Here is a 16,463-nt window from a genome sequence, read left to right on the forward strand (position 1 = left end):
TTGGAAAAAATGGTTTTTCCAAATATTTTAATCAATCTCTTTATGGTTTGTTTAGCTGGCATTGTGAACCTACCGGGAGTAGTCTGGCTCAGTTGTGAATTTATGCTGCGTTGATTAGTCCGGAATTACAGCAGGGCAGTGACGTGCTTGGAAAATAAGCATTCGGCATTGCACGCTGAGTTAAAGAATATCCATGAGCTAAGTCCAGCAACAATCACACGAACCGAGGCAGACGGAACAGAAAGTCTATCGGTAAGGCAAGGCTCTAAGGCTTGGCGTTTCTCCCTTTGAAGTTTATCAAAGATACTACATTCGTTGTTATAAGGAGTGGAAATTGCCGATAACAGTTTTGTTTCCCTGCGAGCTGGGTACATTATTTGCGCTAAATAATCTTTTCATTTCCAGCTAGTGAAAATGTACCCCTATTGAATTAAGTATTGTGTTTGTTTTGGTTTCCTAATACGGAGAATTCTTTGATGAGGGATCAAACGAGTAGACGACAATTCTGAACAACTTAATAATATTTTCCCTATTGGTGCTCGGAAGATGCATCCAACTGTTTGCTGGCCAGTTTATTTCTCTAACACAGTGTATCGGGAAGTCCCAGTCATAGAAAGAAATCCAAACTGTCGATAGAAGGGTTCTTTTGAGGCTTCCATTTCACAACTGCTTAATAAGTTGTGTGCATAACTGCGATGAACAACCATATCTTCATATCATTCTCCGCAGTTCAAATATATCAACTTTCATATATTCTCTTGTAAAAGGGTTCTGGGTTGTTTGGCCATCCTTGTTGAGGCTGGTATACCCTGTGTGAATACATTTTGTTTTCTGTTTAAAATTATAAAAACGCTATTTAAGGACATATTATAATCCCGATATAAAATCCTGATAATAAAGGATAGGCTTGCTTATTTTATGATGAATATTTCTGTATGGCAGTACAATATTGGAATATCTAGTGTAGATTTGAATATTGATGTTTGTTATTAAATATGCAAATCGTTTAAACGGAGTCTGAGACATCGAGAACTCAAAACGAATTTAAACATGCTTCATACTGTGTGATTTCTATATGTTTTCTTTTGTTGGTCCGCTAAAAGTGTGATAATTCATCGTCGGTCGTGCTGATAAGAACAGGCCGTGCTTGTAAAGTGTTGTACCCTGCGGACGGATCTTAAGTACTTGCTTAAAATGAATCATTTATCCTAAGAGACTGAGAAATGATCCATTGCCAAGACGATCTGTCAGAGGTTTATGATTTTGCAATAAGTAAATATAGAAGAAATTAAATCATATCTTCTGAGATGTAATATTTGCAAAGAATCGTGTTCATATTGTGGAAATATGGCGCAATATTGATCGATCTCCATTTCGGCTTTGTGCTAGGAGATCGCCATTTGAAACGAAACAATTATAAATCATTATATTCAGTGTGTATTATGCATTCAGGATGCCTTCAGAAAGAGGAATCAAACACGAATCTGAATAACAATGATTTCAGAATTTACGAAAATAGACATGCTAATAGGTTTTCACCTTTTCTCTTGAGGATTTCCACCTTTTCACTTGAAAGACGATTTGGACGCAATAGCTAAAATCACGCAAAAATACTCAGCAAACATTTTGTTTTCTTTTTGGCGTTAGTTAAAGTTGGAAATTCGTGGAATAACTTGACATGGTCACGGCTTGCGAATAAAAATCGCGTTCAAGTTTATGAGGATAAATTCGACACTACACAATCGGGTTACACTGTTGCCATGACACTCATTACTTACAATAAGTTAATAATCGCAATCACTATCGATTGCCAGTTAAAAGGGAGTATATTGCCTGATCCAGAAATGGTTACTCAGGGCAGGTGTAATGTTTTCTACAGTGTCGGTTTTTACATCGCTTTTTTGTGGACTGCGCATCTCTCGCTCAGTTGAATAATGCTCACGGATTCGCCTGCCAAACGATGCAATTGGTAGGTAGTTGAAACAGTGATACTTTCGTTTGCCTTAAGGTCAAGATTTTCAGCGTAAGGTAAAAGTTAGACTGTGGTACTTGAACGGAAGCCTTGTTCATTATCTCCATCATAGACCACATGGCATTTTTTTCAACTTTTCCCACTCGCAGTGTTTATCTTTCGTGTTCTTCACTTTCAGTTACCTTTGGCATGAGAAATTCATTTGACGATTTCGTGAACGTTTTGCGCGTTGGTGGCGCGATTTTGTACTTTCGTATGAACCGATAACAGAACTGTCAAACAGATTTAGTCAAAGGCCAATTTGCCTTTTTACAGCGGGCTCTGTACAGGAAATGTTCTCTCAGTGTTAGGTCTACCTTCTCTTAGGTCTACCATAAACGTTTAGAGTTCGTGCAACTTCAAAGTCATATTTTATGTATCTAAAGATTCAGTCTTGTGCCACTGAATTGCTTTATGAAAAAGCTATGTATATCTCTCTTTATTCTCAGTTTTTTTTTTAATTTTACGAATTTTCACTACGAGCAACGACCTAAACAATACCGAAATTTACATGTTGCTCATGATTGGACCACGTTGTAATTGTAGGTTCGTAAACAGAACACGTTTGCCGCCGTCTTTAGCCTTACTATATTAAGAAGGGTTTGGGCTTTCTCTTTACGGGCTGACCAAGGAAACAAAGGTATTTATTTATTATTTATTTGCTTATTTATTTATGTGTTTGTTTAATTGAGGAAGAAAATAGGTTGTTTGGGAATGGAGAAAGCATGATATTTGAATTCTTCTTTGATTACACGCGTTTACCTTAACAAGCAGCTGGTTTAAATGCGGCGAGAATTGAATCTCTTCAGGGTGAAAAAACTAGCTACTGTATCAAAAGTTGCTAGATTGTATTTGGTATGTTTGCAGTGTTTTCGTTAACAAGCAGCTAGTTTAAATACGGCGAGAATTAGGCTTCTTTAGAGTGAAAAAACTAGCTACGTTATCAAAGATGTTAGATTGTATTTGATATGCTTGTAGTGTTTACGTTAACAACTGAAACATCTGGTTAAAATGCGGCGAGAATGGATTGTCTTCTGGGTGGAAAACGGTACCTAGCTACCTTATCAGTCAAAAGTTGCTAGATCATTTTGATTGTTTATAAATGGCGAGTTAAGTGTCAAAACCAAATTGAGACATAAAATTCACAATAAATTAACGATCCTCCGATATTATGTAGTTGGTACCTCCCTGTGATCTTTTGACGGACAGTAACTGTGTTCCCCTCCAGGGTATATAGATCAACCCTAGACTCGGATTTCCACCGCTCGTTCTAGTCCGGTCTTGGTTCCTTCCGAGTTCGGGATAGGAACGCGAGCTCCTTTCTCGAACAGCGGCTGGTAATCGAGCCTAGATGAAGCCCCGAATCGTCCGCTTTGCTTACTTCGCTACGGCAGTCGATTTATCAGCTTTATCAAGGTCACGCTGATAAAAAGCTGAGAATTTCAAATGCCCGCCGACGCAGCCCGATAGTTTCTTTGGAAACTGTTAACTTTTTTATATAGATCATAGGCCAACCGTGATAAACGCCATTACCCGCTCACTAGGAATCTAAACGGTAACCTTGGTGCGTAGATTGCGTTATCAAGAGACGAATAAAAAAAAAAAAAAGAAAATCGTCGCCCTTTTAAAACAGAAGTCTCACCTTAACCCCAAACTGTTTGGACCGTGGTTGTGTTTGTTGTTGTTTTTTCTCGAGTTAGGGAGGAGTGGGCGAGGGGATTGGCAAGAATTTGAAGACAGTACGGTGTTCAGTCATTTTAAACCACGCTTGCATGTTGCCAAGGTCACAGTTTCCTCACTTTGTACATCTCAGTTGAGCGCACTAAAAGGCTGTCATAAAAAATTTTTATTCCCTGAAAAAACCTTTTAAGTGTGATGTGGGAGACAACAGACATGGCATCTCCTTCTGTTTCGAGGACTAATTCACATGGAACAGCACGACGATAATATTCTAGATATTCACTTAATACGCCACTCTACGTTATCGATTGTGTTTTATCCTTCATTTTCGTTGATTTTAATAATTTATTAGGTATAGTCGTTTAATCATTTCCAGTTTAAAACGAACTTGCACAATTGTTTAAAACTGCCACAAACAGTACAGTGCCGCGGCGACATAAACATAAATATACAGTGGAACAAATAAGGGAATATTTATATTTTTTGCAGACAGCTGCAACTTGCGCCTATGACAATGCTACTTGAAAGAGCGAAATTACAAGAGTATTGTCACACATATACTTAGCAGATCTTTCCCATATTGTCAACAACATCATGAAGCAACATCCTGAAGCCACGTACCGATCGATCGCTCGGTTCAAGGCTACGCAGGAAATCATAAAGAGACAGGTCATATAGGTGTGACATGTAAGTGTAGTGAATCTGTGATCAAAATTTCAAATTTCGTCTTCATTTTCTTTTCTGTTCGGAAATTATGCTTACTAGCTGGCTTATTTGAAGAGCAATTTAGTTTCTCGGTCTTTGCTAATTATTTGCTGACACAAGCTTCAATGATGGCAAGTGCAGTTGGTTTTATCGTTGACACTTCCGCTATAGTGTATTATGGCGGAAGTGAATTGACCGTAAAATGTCAATGCTGTCACTAAAAAAAAAAAAAAAAAGGCTACTAACCCACAACGATGCGAAATCTTGAGATATCTTAGCTGATAAAGATGTTGCGACTGGTTGTTTTACAGTAGAAGAAAGCCGAACGAACGAAAGAACGTCAAAAGCTTGCGCAAGCTTGGTTTTGATATCAGAATCTTCAGTTCTTCGGATCGGAGAAGTTTATTTTCTTTAGGCCGCAACCGAAGTTGAGCCAAGAAATGGCGAAAGACGTTTCTTGTGTTCCTGAATTTCATGATAACCATTCACTACCGATTTTAAGCTATTTAGGGATTGTCTACTTTATTTCCTTCTCCGTTTTGAAGTCGATATTCACAATTTTTTTTTTCACCCAAAACCTTTGGAGACCGTCACAGTTTCTGTACGCGAATCTCTAGATACTGTATACCATACTGTTGAAATAATTATTCATATTACAAGTGTCGTTGTCATTTAATTCAAATGCAGATTTGGAAAGTACGATAGTAATTTTAAGAAGGCGGTTTTCCCCTGTTTTCTGGTGCAGAAAGAATTGTAGAGAGTGGGGGCGTATGGTCCATAAGTGGGGGATGTGTCTTGTTTAAAAATAATTCTTCCATTTCCGATGTTTTCAAGTTTCAACTGCGAGGTAGTTGTATAGAACTGAGTGATAACTATAAATATTGCAAAACAGCTCCTTGAATCTCAATGAATAGTCATACGAGAAATTTAAAATGCGAAATAGTGACTTTGCACAAAGCAGAATATGTATACGAGAAGGAAGGAGTTAAGTGACTCAGTGTAAGTTATAATTCAGATTTTGGTCCTTAAAACCCTTTTAGCTGTAAACTGGGAGCACCCTAATGATGTCTCTTGAGATCTCCGTCAGGGGCATATCAAGTCAATATTTCCCAGCTGATGATTTGTTTTATTTTCTCCTCTCCTGTCTGCTTGGCAATCTATTGATGTTGTAATAAGAAATAAGATTTTGATCACTGCTGGAAATTGAAATTTATTAGGAGCGTTTTAAAACATGGAAGCTTCTTTCTTCGGCACAGGGCACGCACTATGAAACGTGTTCCATTAACCCTGACTTTGTAGGTTATCGGATTTTATGTTTTATCTGACTTTTTTGAATAATTTCAAGCATTAGATGACAATATTTTGTTTTTGGAGAGAGTATTTAGATTAGCCCATATCTCCCTTAGGCGTTGCATCAGTGAGAGATGCAAAACATGACCGTGTCGGTTTCTGTATAAATGTATCAAGTTAATGCTTTGGACTGTATTTTAATCAAAGAAGCCAAACCATTACCTTGTTACCTCTTAAGGGTTTTTTACGGATTCAAGTTTCAGCTTTGAAAAAAAATAAAGAGTTTTCGGTCAGCGTTCACTCGACAAGGACTTATGTGACTAGTCTTTAAATTTATTTCTTTAAATCAGTGTTTCAGTGGTGATAAGGTCTGTTGATAACGTTTGATCTGATGATGTTATTTATTTCGGACACGCAAACTTACTTTTACCATACGCTTTGCGTGGTCGCCAAGACGATAGAAACTTTTGCCTTAAGAATGCAAACATAAGTCACCAATATCTTATTCTTTGCAGAAAGAAGCTAAAGCATTGTAGGAAACCGCTTGAGATTATCACTGCTACCTTAATATGCCTGAATTTTACAAGGAGTCAGCTAACAGCACGGATAGCGACAAAGCCGATGGGCTCGCAGCTGTGGAGATAATCCAGCTCGTGCTTTATTTCGCGATCATCATTGTAGGCTTGGTGGGCAACAGCATGATCATCGTCACCCTTCTTGGTCGACAAGCGCGCAGAGTCGGCGAATATCTCATCTTAAACTTGGCAGTGACGGATTTTGCCACTTGCGCCATAAGCATTCCATTCGACTTAGCAGAGCGCCTGTCGGGTGGCTTTCCTTTTGGTTCAATTCTCTGTTACATGGTCTACCCATTTCAGACCGTTTTAATGGCCGTCTCTGTCATCACTCTATTATCTATGAGCCTTGAACGACATCGAGTTGTTATGACCCCACTTCGCCCGCGCGTTCTTCCAAGAACCGCCAAGCTAGCCATCGGCGTTTCGTGGATTGTTCCCGCAGTGGTGATAATCCCTTACGTTCTGGTGCTGCGACTCGAGGGGAAACAATGCATGGAAAAATGGCCCGAGGACTGGTACGTTAAAGTTTTCACTCTAACCAACTTTGCAACGTTCTATGTAGTCCCTCTCACGGTCATCGCTTCCTCCTACATTCGCGCAGGGAGAAAAATTCGCAGAGAGCTGGACAAGCTGGAGCACGTGGTGGACTGTCATCGATCTCAAGTGCAATACACGAAGAAACGTACTCTGCAGAAGATGAGGATTACTAAAGTGTTCATTGTTGCAGTAGGAGCGTTTTTGATTTGCATGCTTCCAACGCACGCCGCATGGATTTGGCACGATTTTGGAAAAGGCTGGAAAAGTGAATATTTCCAAGACGTTCTGATCTTCAGTAACATTCTAATGTACGCGAATAGCGCGTCGAATCCTTTCATTTTTGGCTCTTTAAGAAACTTTTCACTGTCAAACTGTCTGGGTTGCTGTTGGAAAGGTTCAGGCGAAGGTCGTAGAGTCGGTTGTGTTTACGAGCTTCGTATTGGCTCCTCGCATCTTCATGTCGGCAGAGAAATGGCATTGAGGGGACAGAACCAAGCTGTCGCATTGCTCAAAAAAGCGAACGCTCATCGAGTTAAGTCTGCGAGTGTATGAACCAGTAGCAATGGTAACTGTTTTGATTGAATTTCCCAAGTTTGCTTTGAATTTGCATTGCTGGGCTCTGAAACTACTTTTGACTGGAAACCTTCCCTCTCCACCGTATATTAAACGATCAGAGCACGAAACAGGCTGATATGTGGGACCAGTAATGGAACCTGTCAGATGTTAAACCAAAGCTAATCATGACTTGTTTTCGGGCGTTTTCCCGCGCTTGTGCCAGTGACATGTTTTGGATTCTAGTTTTGATTGATTCGTTGTATAATCTTCTTTTGTCAGTTAACTATCGGATTGGAAGGATGTGATTTTCCTGGCTTTTGTCTAAGGACAGTCATATGAAAACTGCTATATGAACAAAGTCCGCAGTGAAAGAGTTTCATGTCGGCAGAAAAACAGGAGAACATGTAATTAGCATATTATAATTATCTTGATGATTGCCAATGTCTTTGTCGACCATTTCCCTCAACCTGCGATATTTAAATTTTAGATGATATTTTATCTTCATGGATGTAGCTTGTAACAGGCGAACCAAAGCACTTGCCTCGGTAAAAATTTAGACATTATATTTTAATTCAAGTTACCACAAGAAATAATAAAATAAACTGTCAAAGAAACATTTTCTCTGATATTGCTTCGGTAAGAATTTTAGTCTGGCTGCTGGGCTGTGATCTTGACTTTTTTGTATTCTCGATTTAAAGTTTATGTAGAGTAGTGAAAGTTCCCTGTTCTTGTCGGCGTTGGCTGTTTATCTAAAGAAATCCTGTCCTGATATCTCTCCTCAAAATGCACAACCTAACGTTTAATTACAGCTGTAATTATCTTATTTGTTCATCTATATGTTTTTGTTTTTGTTTTTTTTTCTCCTGGAAACTGGTTTAATATAATTAATTTGATTAAATTAAGTGTAAGACGATCGTCGGTGGACATTTCCGAGGAAACTTGGAAAGTTTCTTTGTGTTTCTTTGTGGTCATAGCTTTAAGGCCAGAAAAACTGACTCCTTTCTCGGTTTTAAAATGAAATAAATTCACAGCAGTTTACAGTAGAACCCCATTAATACGTTATTAACGGGGTAGAGTCAAATTTCATGACTGGTTTAAACTGAGTTATTTGTGAGGAGAGAAAATCAGATAAGTTAGTATGTTTTACCTATTTGCTTTCGCTATCACAAAATATAGAAATCCAACGTAGATATATTAGTTTTAGTTCGTTGAGCGACCCGGGAACCTGTTATCACAATTTCTTAACAGATATATTGCAATTGTACTTCTAAACATCTGTTTGTTGATAAGCATCTGGAATGCAGATATAATTTAACAAAAATTGAATCTTCAATCAGTTCATACAATATTAACAATGGAAAAATGAACATAACTGGTTAGAAAGGCAGCATGAACGGTGCAAAATTATAAAGGAAGTTGGGATTTCAAAATGTGACCGTTGGCCGTATTAACGGGGTGGCTGCGTTAATGGTTTCTTTTTGATAAGAAAATGTATGGGCGATTCGCCGGGACAAAAAAAAGTGGCCGTAATAACGAGTTGAACGTAAGGCGGGGTTCCACTGTATTTTAAGGTAAATTCTAATATATATAATCAGAAAAACAACTGGCGCATCTGTAACTAACATTAAGAAACGTAACTCAGTTGTTTCATTTATCTAGACCACGAGTAGTCCCTCTGTCGCTTAGTCCGTCGAACGTGACGCGAAAGAAACCCGCGAGAAAAAATGGCCGCGCGAAATCCTCCTCGCTTCCCGGATTTCGCGCGGCCATTTTTTCTCGCGGTTTCCTTTCGCGTCACGCTCGACGGACTAAGCGACAGAGGGACTACTCGTAGTCTATATTTATCATATGACTGAGACAATTACGTCATTGTGATTGGCAGAGAACAGGCAAAGTTATCTGGCGATATTTGAAAATCCAGTATATTCAAAGAATTTTCAGACATCATTCGTATAGCTTGCATTCACTGCATACCATTACCTATTTGACAAAAGATAGAACAGCGGGTAAAAATGTAAAGGTCGGCGCTTATCTCCGGTTTCTGAAGCATAAAGCGACTAGGAGTATTTCTACTCCCCCCTGGATCGGATCCATTGCAGGGTTACCCCCAGCATTAAATTAGCCGGTGCCCATTTATACCCCTGGGTTGAGAGAGCCACTGTGGGAATAAAGTGTCTTGCCTAAGAACACAACGCGATGTCCCTGACCAAGGCTCGAATCCGGATCGCTCGATCGGGAGGCGAGTACACTAACCATAAGGCCATCGCGCCTCCACAGTGCAGCGGGTATAAGTTGGGAAAGGTGGTCGTGAGTTAGATAACTTGTCAACGTGTTATGAATCTTATTACAAACGTTCTGCATAAAAAAAACGTTTTTTTTTTTCTCAGTCAAAGAGGTCTATTAATCAGTTTACGCCTTTCTAGTGACAACATTAATTTGTAATTAATAAATTAAGAGTTAAGACTGTTTAGTACGAATCTCTGGTCTTTCGTTTGATTGGTAAATATATCTACTGTGTGCGTTCTCTGATTGGGTGAAAATTTGTTTATCAGAGTATCACATCATCTTATCAATGGGTGCGTGCCTTTGGGGTGATCTGGATCAGATCACTCAGATCATGGGGCATCAAAGGAATCGAAGAATCTTCTCTGGTCACTGATTCATCGGTTCCTTTGATGTACCATGATCTAAGTGATCTCGGATCACTGATCCTGATCCAGATCACCCCAAAGGAACGCACCCTGAGATAAAACATGGAATGTATAATTGTTTGCGCCTCATAAAATCGAGTCCTAGCATAAGACTGACAAAGAAGAGAGTCTTGTATTGTACTATCTGGGTCACAAGACACGTTGGTTAACTGAGATCAGTTTAAAACTGAAGAAAAACTCGCCGACGGCTCGAGTTTTCTTACCGCCATCAGTGTCTCTATCTACTTCATGCAGATCAACCTCTTGTGAATGTGGAAAGTAATTTCGTTTTGTCCCTCAGACTTTAAACCATTGATTCTAACTGAATGTTAACTTGTTTTTCTTTATGGCGGTTTCCTTTCTCTATTGGACTTGTCCTTCGGTTTGATGTGCTGCCTGCAGGAGATACCAAATTTTGGTTTACTGAAGAGTTCTTCTTCGTCTTCGTGCAGAAGCCACAAAACGGAAAAGTGCCACGTTTGAAATGACGTGGTGTCTGCTTTCGTGGCCGGTGAAGGCACCTGCAAAAACTGTATCTGCGACCAAGAGCGCCGAATATATAAGGGTTGACAGCGCTATTGGCATAAACCATTACGTTAGCGAAAGTGAGTAATGTGTTGAAATGTTTCCAGTTCTGACCATTTCCGAAGTCACTCCACATCCACATGACCTGGAAAGGCAATAAACACACGGCAAAAGCGACCACGGCCAAGACAAAAAACTTAACAATTCGAATATTTCGACGCGTACGGGACTTAGACAATCGGTTCTTATCTCTACTAGTTCCAACAAGTAGCTCCGCCTTGAGACTGTTGGCACGAAGTCTTACCCCCACACGAGCGTAGGCCGCTGTGATGACGCAGAGTGGGCTCAAATAGAGAATCAGGAACACGCATAGAGTGAAGGCTTCTGGGTACCTTGGATCGTTACCAGGCCAATTCTCCACGCACTCGCCGTCTTTCATCTTAAGCGCAACAGCATACGGCGATACTAATCCACCACTTATTGCCCAAACGAGAAATATTACCAGTTTTATAACTGTGCCGGTCATCTTGGGCTTGAGCGGGTAGAGTATAGCACGGTGGCGCTCCAACGCCATGCACAACAATGTTGACACAGAAACGGCCATAAAAACTGTTTGTAAAGGATAAACGAGCCTGCACATCACCCGACCAAACGGCCAACCGCCTAGCACGAGTAGAGTGATGTCAAACGGTATACTTAGCGTGCAAGTCAACAGATCGACCGCTGCGAGATTTAAAATAAAATACTGGCTAGTTTTGCGGCTGCGCTTGAGAGCAAAGTTAATGATCAGCATCAAGTTTCCAATGGTACCAATGACGATAATAACAGAATAGCAAGTGATTTGAATCACTGTTAAGAGTTCCATCGACAGTTTCGTGTTTGTTGAGTCCGTGTCGTTGGAGCTGTTCATCCGCTGACTTGCATTCCTTGAAGTGTTTACGTTGTCAACCTGAAAGGACGCCATCAGTTAAGTTTGTTCCAGTTTCCGCGTACTTTGTTTTATCATTATTTTCAGCATGTGGGTTCTAATTTGGTTTTCACCGTACAAAAGGCTTGTTGTTCCGCAGTGTCATTGCAATCCTTTGAATTGGGTTTACATTTGTCTTTCGTTAATCTCTCTCCTTTTTATTTGATCCAACCAAACCTCCAATCACTGAATAACTAGAACTTGTGTTGTCTCCGCCTTACTCCTTTTCAACTGGGCTTAACCTGCAAAACGTAAAGATTGTTTGAATCTCTACAAGACTGTACGGTTTGAAAGAGTCGCCATATGGGCTTTCGTGCACGAGGAGGGTTACAAGCTTCCAGACTTAAGTCGCTATTGACCCAACGTCAAGGTGTCAACCGATTTTTTAAAGCCGGTAGCACTTTGATAAAATGAAAAACAGGTGACCCCAAGGGAATATTATTTATACACAGCCATATTCTTCCAAACAAACTGCACATGAAGAAATACGATAAACACAGTTGAACACTGACAGACTAGCCTCAACCAGCTGGATAGTTTGTTGTCCCCGCTGTCAATGTTTCTATGTACAACAAGTCAAAGAGCCGATGTAGCAAATGTGAGATGTTTGCTTTGTTTGAATGAAACTAAGGTTGTGGATTAATTTACGTAGTGTCGAAAAGATTCTATTTTAACATTTATGCGTGGCTTGTATGTTAAATGGTACAACGCCAAAAAAAAAAAGAAAATTTGGTTAGTCTCACGCGACTCTAAGAAAACATTTCAACTAAGGACACGGTTCGCGTTAACAGGAAAGCTATCGACCCCTTGGGTCACTTTATGGTATATGGCAATCGATCAAATTAAAAAAGATATATATGGCAATCCGAAATTGTTAACTCTATGTCTGGTGAAAAATCCCTATACCGCTGAGTAGTTTGAGGATTATTTTTTGTTGAGGTTTCAGAAGTTTCAACGTCCTCTTTTCAAAGGATAGAAGAAGATGAAAACAACTTCTTTAAGGTTTCTCAGTGCAGAGATTGTATCTGATATTACATAGATTTCAGATAGAAATAAAACTCATAAGCCTCACTTACCCCGGCAGCGAGTCAATCATGGTATTTCATTTATACTTATACTCTAAACCTCTAAACCAGAGCAAATTAATTTACCTAGCCACTTAGCGTGTTTTAAACGTTTCAGATCCATAGAGATGCAGCGTCTAAATTGTACTCAAGACCGTCGGTGAACAGAGGTTCAAACAGCTTTCTGCGGCTCGAGTAGAAAACAAATTTCCCCAGCGAGGGCCTCCGGGATTTGGAACATGATCAGCATTCTCAAATTCATTTATTATTGATGATGCTATTAACCAATCAGAATTCTGTATTCAAGTCAGCTCGATTAGTTTAGGAACACGATGAAACACCTTTCATGCTGCACGTGTTTAATTTCAGTTAAAGCGTGTGCTCTATATTTCATAACCCGACAACACAATGTAGTGTTTTAACAATTTTTTTTTGCTATGTACTTCAAACACACGTCACAATCCGGCGATGTTTAACTCAAGAAGTATTTCCCTTCTTGTTACTAAATTACAGGATATTGAAAGGTAGACTCCGAAACCTTTCTTCAATTTTACGATATACTGTGTTCTGTCTCTTTCCATTGTGCGTCAAAGATCTGGAGCTTCTGTTTTCTCATGTCAGGGCCAGAGACAACAAAATTTCAGTTGCAGAAGTCGTATATCCTGGAAAACTTAACGCTGCCAAGAAACCAACTGGTTTTGCCAGTGTCATAAAGGGTCTGCCAGAGATTTCTAAATAAATCAACCGCCTGTGTAAACGGCCTTTGTATGAAATTTCAGGCTGCTTGAAAACAGTCAAAAATCAGAAATTATAGCACCATACAAAAACATGACCTAAACCAAAATGTAATATCAGTAAGAGAAAATTTTTACATTCAAGTTAGCGTTCTACAATTACAAAAGTTCTATCCTAAACAAACTCAACTGGATTAAGTTTCGCGAATTTCAGAAAAGGGGGGCCGTAGCCGTCTGGGTGAGGGCGCATCCTTTCGACAAAGCAACGTAGAGTGTGGAGGTATGCCCTCAGAGAATATTTGTGACTTTTAGTTCTGCGAGCTTCCATTTCCTGCTTTTAAGGGACATTCGTCACCAAAACATCATAGCTAAAAGTGACAGAAGAAAGGAGTGGCTGCGGAGCCTCCCTGCCCCCTCTCCTTACTCCTCCTCCCCCCTTGCTTTCTTCTACGACCTTCTACAGTAGCGAGGATTTTTTGTAGTAGTTGACTGGTGAGTTTCACTTGCTATTGTTCCTTTTGGTAAATGTCGTTTATAATTTCGCCATTGCGAATTGATGTAAAATACTCCGGCCGCGCATAATTGATTTGAAGTTACAGGGCTATGTAAAGTGCTTGAGGTCTTGAGGTTGTGAGTGCAGAAGTTGTATGCATCGGGCGCAAAAACAGACGTTTTCTTGTCTTTCCTTGCTTGTATATATTTCTCATTTGATACTGGTACCACAACCCAAACGAAAAGTAACTTTGCTAAACAAAAGGTTTAATGAGCCGCACGATAACTTTGCTAAACTCACTGCTTATACATATTCATTCAACACTTGTTAACTCGGTCATTTCAGACAACCCTACACTCGATAACGCCTGCAGGCCCTTGCGATTGCAAAACAACAACGTGAAATTACGAAATTCTACGTTTTATGGAGAACCTGAACAACGAGAACGGCGGTGTTCAATTTCTATTTTCAACTGAGCACACTGTCTTTACAATTACAAACCATGATAGCTCTGACAGCGATAGACAAACAAGATAGCTTAAGATTCAACATTTCGAGATTTTGGAGTAAATTAATTCACTTTTTTAATTGCTTTTAATCGGCGCTATACTCGGTGTCGCTGTGTTGTTCGCTTCAAATCGCTAATCTGAAAGCTTGGATACCGATGGAAGGGATATCAACTTGTTTACGGAATGTCCATTAATCTGTACCTGTAATTTCATGTCGTGTTTCTTTTTGCGTAGTACGCACGATTACGTGCCGTTCTGTTAGTTAAACTTATTGATGTGACTGAAAATACTGCTTCAGTCCAGTGTTGCGATCAGTACAGTTCACTCTTTAAGGTTTTTGCAATCTGATCTTTTTTCTTTCCAGTTCCGAATTTTCGGTGGTTTCTTTCCGCTTTCAGCAGAGTTGCAATCTCAAAGTTCGTTATTGCTCGCGTTACAAGTTTAAACTTCTTACCTTGATTTGAAATTTCCCGTTCACTGCACGCTTTTATAGTAGCACAACTTTGGTCTTAGTGAAAGACGAAGTTTTTTATATTAGACTGAGGACGATTAGGATATCGGAAATAAAAGGCAGTCCTCGAACTTTCTCCAATCACGACACTTACCGCGAGCACAACATACGTTAACAAAATTGCGAAAATCACGTGGGATAGACCAATCGTTACGTGATCCGTCATGCGTGGTGCGTTTCTCTGAGTACGTGATGTGTGGTCAATATTTCTTCTTTACGCCTTTTTCAGTGCGTGGCGATCGAGATAGCAGGTTGGGAAACTTCTGACTGATCAAGTAGTTTTAATAATTTTATGACCGTCCTCAATTTCCTTTTGTTTAATGAAAATACGTATACAGGAAAACAAAATTACTGTGTATATCCTAAAAATTAGTCAATTGTGAATATATTCTTTCCTAAGGATAAGACAAAAGAGGATCCAATTCATAGAAATTCTATTAACATGTAACAGACGCATATGCTTTTGTATGCAGGGGTTAAAATTTTAGGAGCATTTTGTAAATTTTACCCAAATCGTGAGAATTTTTTAAAAAAAATTTATACTGTCGAAACTCAACGAGAGCAAAGGAAAAATTTAAAGTCGCTTTTACGAACACATAAACAATCGACAAGTATTTAGTTATATATAATGATTGTTAATGAATTTCCAAGGTGGTAATATCTATATTACATGTTCAGAACGTCTAATCACAGGTAGATTTTATAGCTAGGCGAAACTTAAAACCAATATATATCCTCCTGCGAAGATAGCCATACAAAATAAAAGCTTGGAGAAAACAATATCTCCGACGTTTAAAACTTGACTGTTATATCCTGAAAAGTGCTTTGAAAATATGTAAATGCATGGTAAGTTTTACTGAACAGGCGATACCGCAAGATATCACACCCAGAAAGAGAGAAATTTCACTTGGTATTTCTAAAGTAGTAATACTGATGCACCTGTGAATCCAATAGCAAGGGACCAAATAGAAAACGCTATTCTTAACGTTTACGTGGCCAGCTGTCGAATCGTAGTGTAAGGCGAAATAGTAAGGTGGTCATTGTACATGATTAGCTCAGATGTTCTCGGCCTCAATGCACGTACCGGTTCTTTCTGTAAATATACAACTGGATACGACCACGCGCGAAAAAAGAGCAAGCTGGTAATTTACTGTGATTCTGTGTATTTGTTCAACAAGTAGGCACGCTTAAAGCTGGGTTATATTAAGTTTATTTTGCAGGTCACGTCTGCCATATTTATGAGAGTAATAAATATACGTTTTGAAAGACAGCTCATTTGAAATTACTAACTTTGTTACAACAAAAGCGTGATCTGTCAACTTAAGCTATAAGTGACCCATTGCTGCGACGTAGTGAATAAAAATACTGAATTTGATATTATGTAACTTAGGGATGATTCTCATCGTGGCAGTGGTATCGACACTGATGTAAATCAATCGCCAAGCGCCATAGAACTGCGAACTATTTGTCGTCGATTAGTTGCGTTTGAAAGCGTTTTCCTCCTCAAATTAGTCAAATGTTCTTTTACAATTGTGTTGCCTCTCATCGTTGCAGCTGAATAAGTTCACACAATACGAGCGAAGAGAACTGGTTTACTTAAAGCAAAATTGAAAA

General features: G+C 39.3%; 2 protein-coding genes across 3 annotated transcripts in view; one reads left to right on the top strand and one right to left on the bottom strand.

Annotated features, from left to right (window-relative positions):
* Positions 1 to 174: 174 nt before the first annotated feature.
* Positions 175 to 8,031, top strand: LOC145468841 (neuropeptide Y receptor type 2-like). 2 transcript variants are annotated; one of them, XM_081452542.1, is made up of 2 exons: positions 175 to 252; positions 6,202 to 8,031. In XM_081452542.1, exon 2 carries the CDS (start codon positions 6,256 to 6,258, stop codon positions 7,351 to 7,353), a length of 1,098 nt encoding a protein of 365 aa, XP_081308668.1. In that variant the 5' UTR covers positions 175 to 252; positions 6,202 to 6,255; the 3' UTR covers positions 7,354 to 8,031. The 2 variants fall into 2 exon arrangements, with proteins under 2 accessions (XP_081308668.1, XP_081308662.1); XM_081452536.1 differs by lacking the exon at positions 175 to 252 and adding an exon at positions 2,505 to 2,651.
* A 1,214-nt stretch (positions 8,032 to 9,245) lies between these two features.
* LOC145478662 (neuropeptide Y receptor type 2-like) overlaps positions 9,246 to 16,463 on the bottom strand; it is an 8,249-nt gene continuing 1,031 nt past the window's right edge. Inside the window, exon 2 of the mRNA XM_081456757.1 lies at positions 9,246 to 11,780. Within this exon, the coding sequence (XP_081312883.1) occupies positions 10,351 to 11,535 (1,185 nt within the window). The 5' untranslated portion in view covers positions 11,536 to 11,780 and the 3' untranslated portion in view covers positions 9,246 to 10,350. The remainder of the gene's footprint in view (positions 11,781 to 16,463) is intronic.

The sequence above is a fragment of the Orbicella franksi genome, chromosome 2, assembly GCF_964199315.1.
Source record: "Orbicella franksi chromosome 2, jaOrbFran1.1, whole genome shotgun sequence".
NCBI classification, from domain to species: Eukaryota; Metazoa; Cnidaria; class Anthozoa; order Scleractinia; family Merulinidae; genus Orbicella; species Orbicella franksi.

Coding starts and splice junctions, on each gene's coding strand:
- LOC145468841 (XM_081452542.1), top strand. CDS start 6,256: ATGCCTGAATTTTACAAGGAGTCAGCTAACAGCACGGATAGCGACAAA.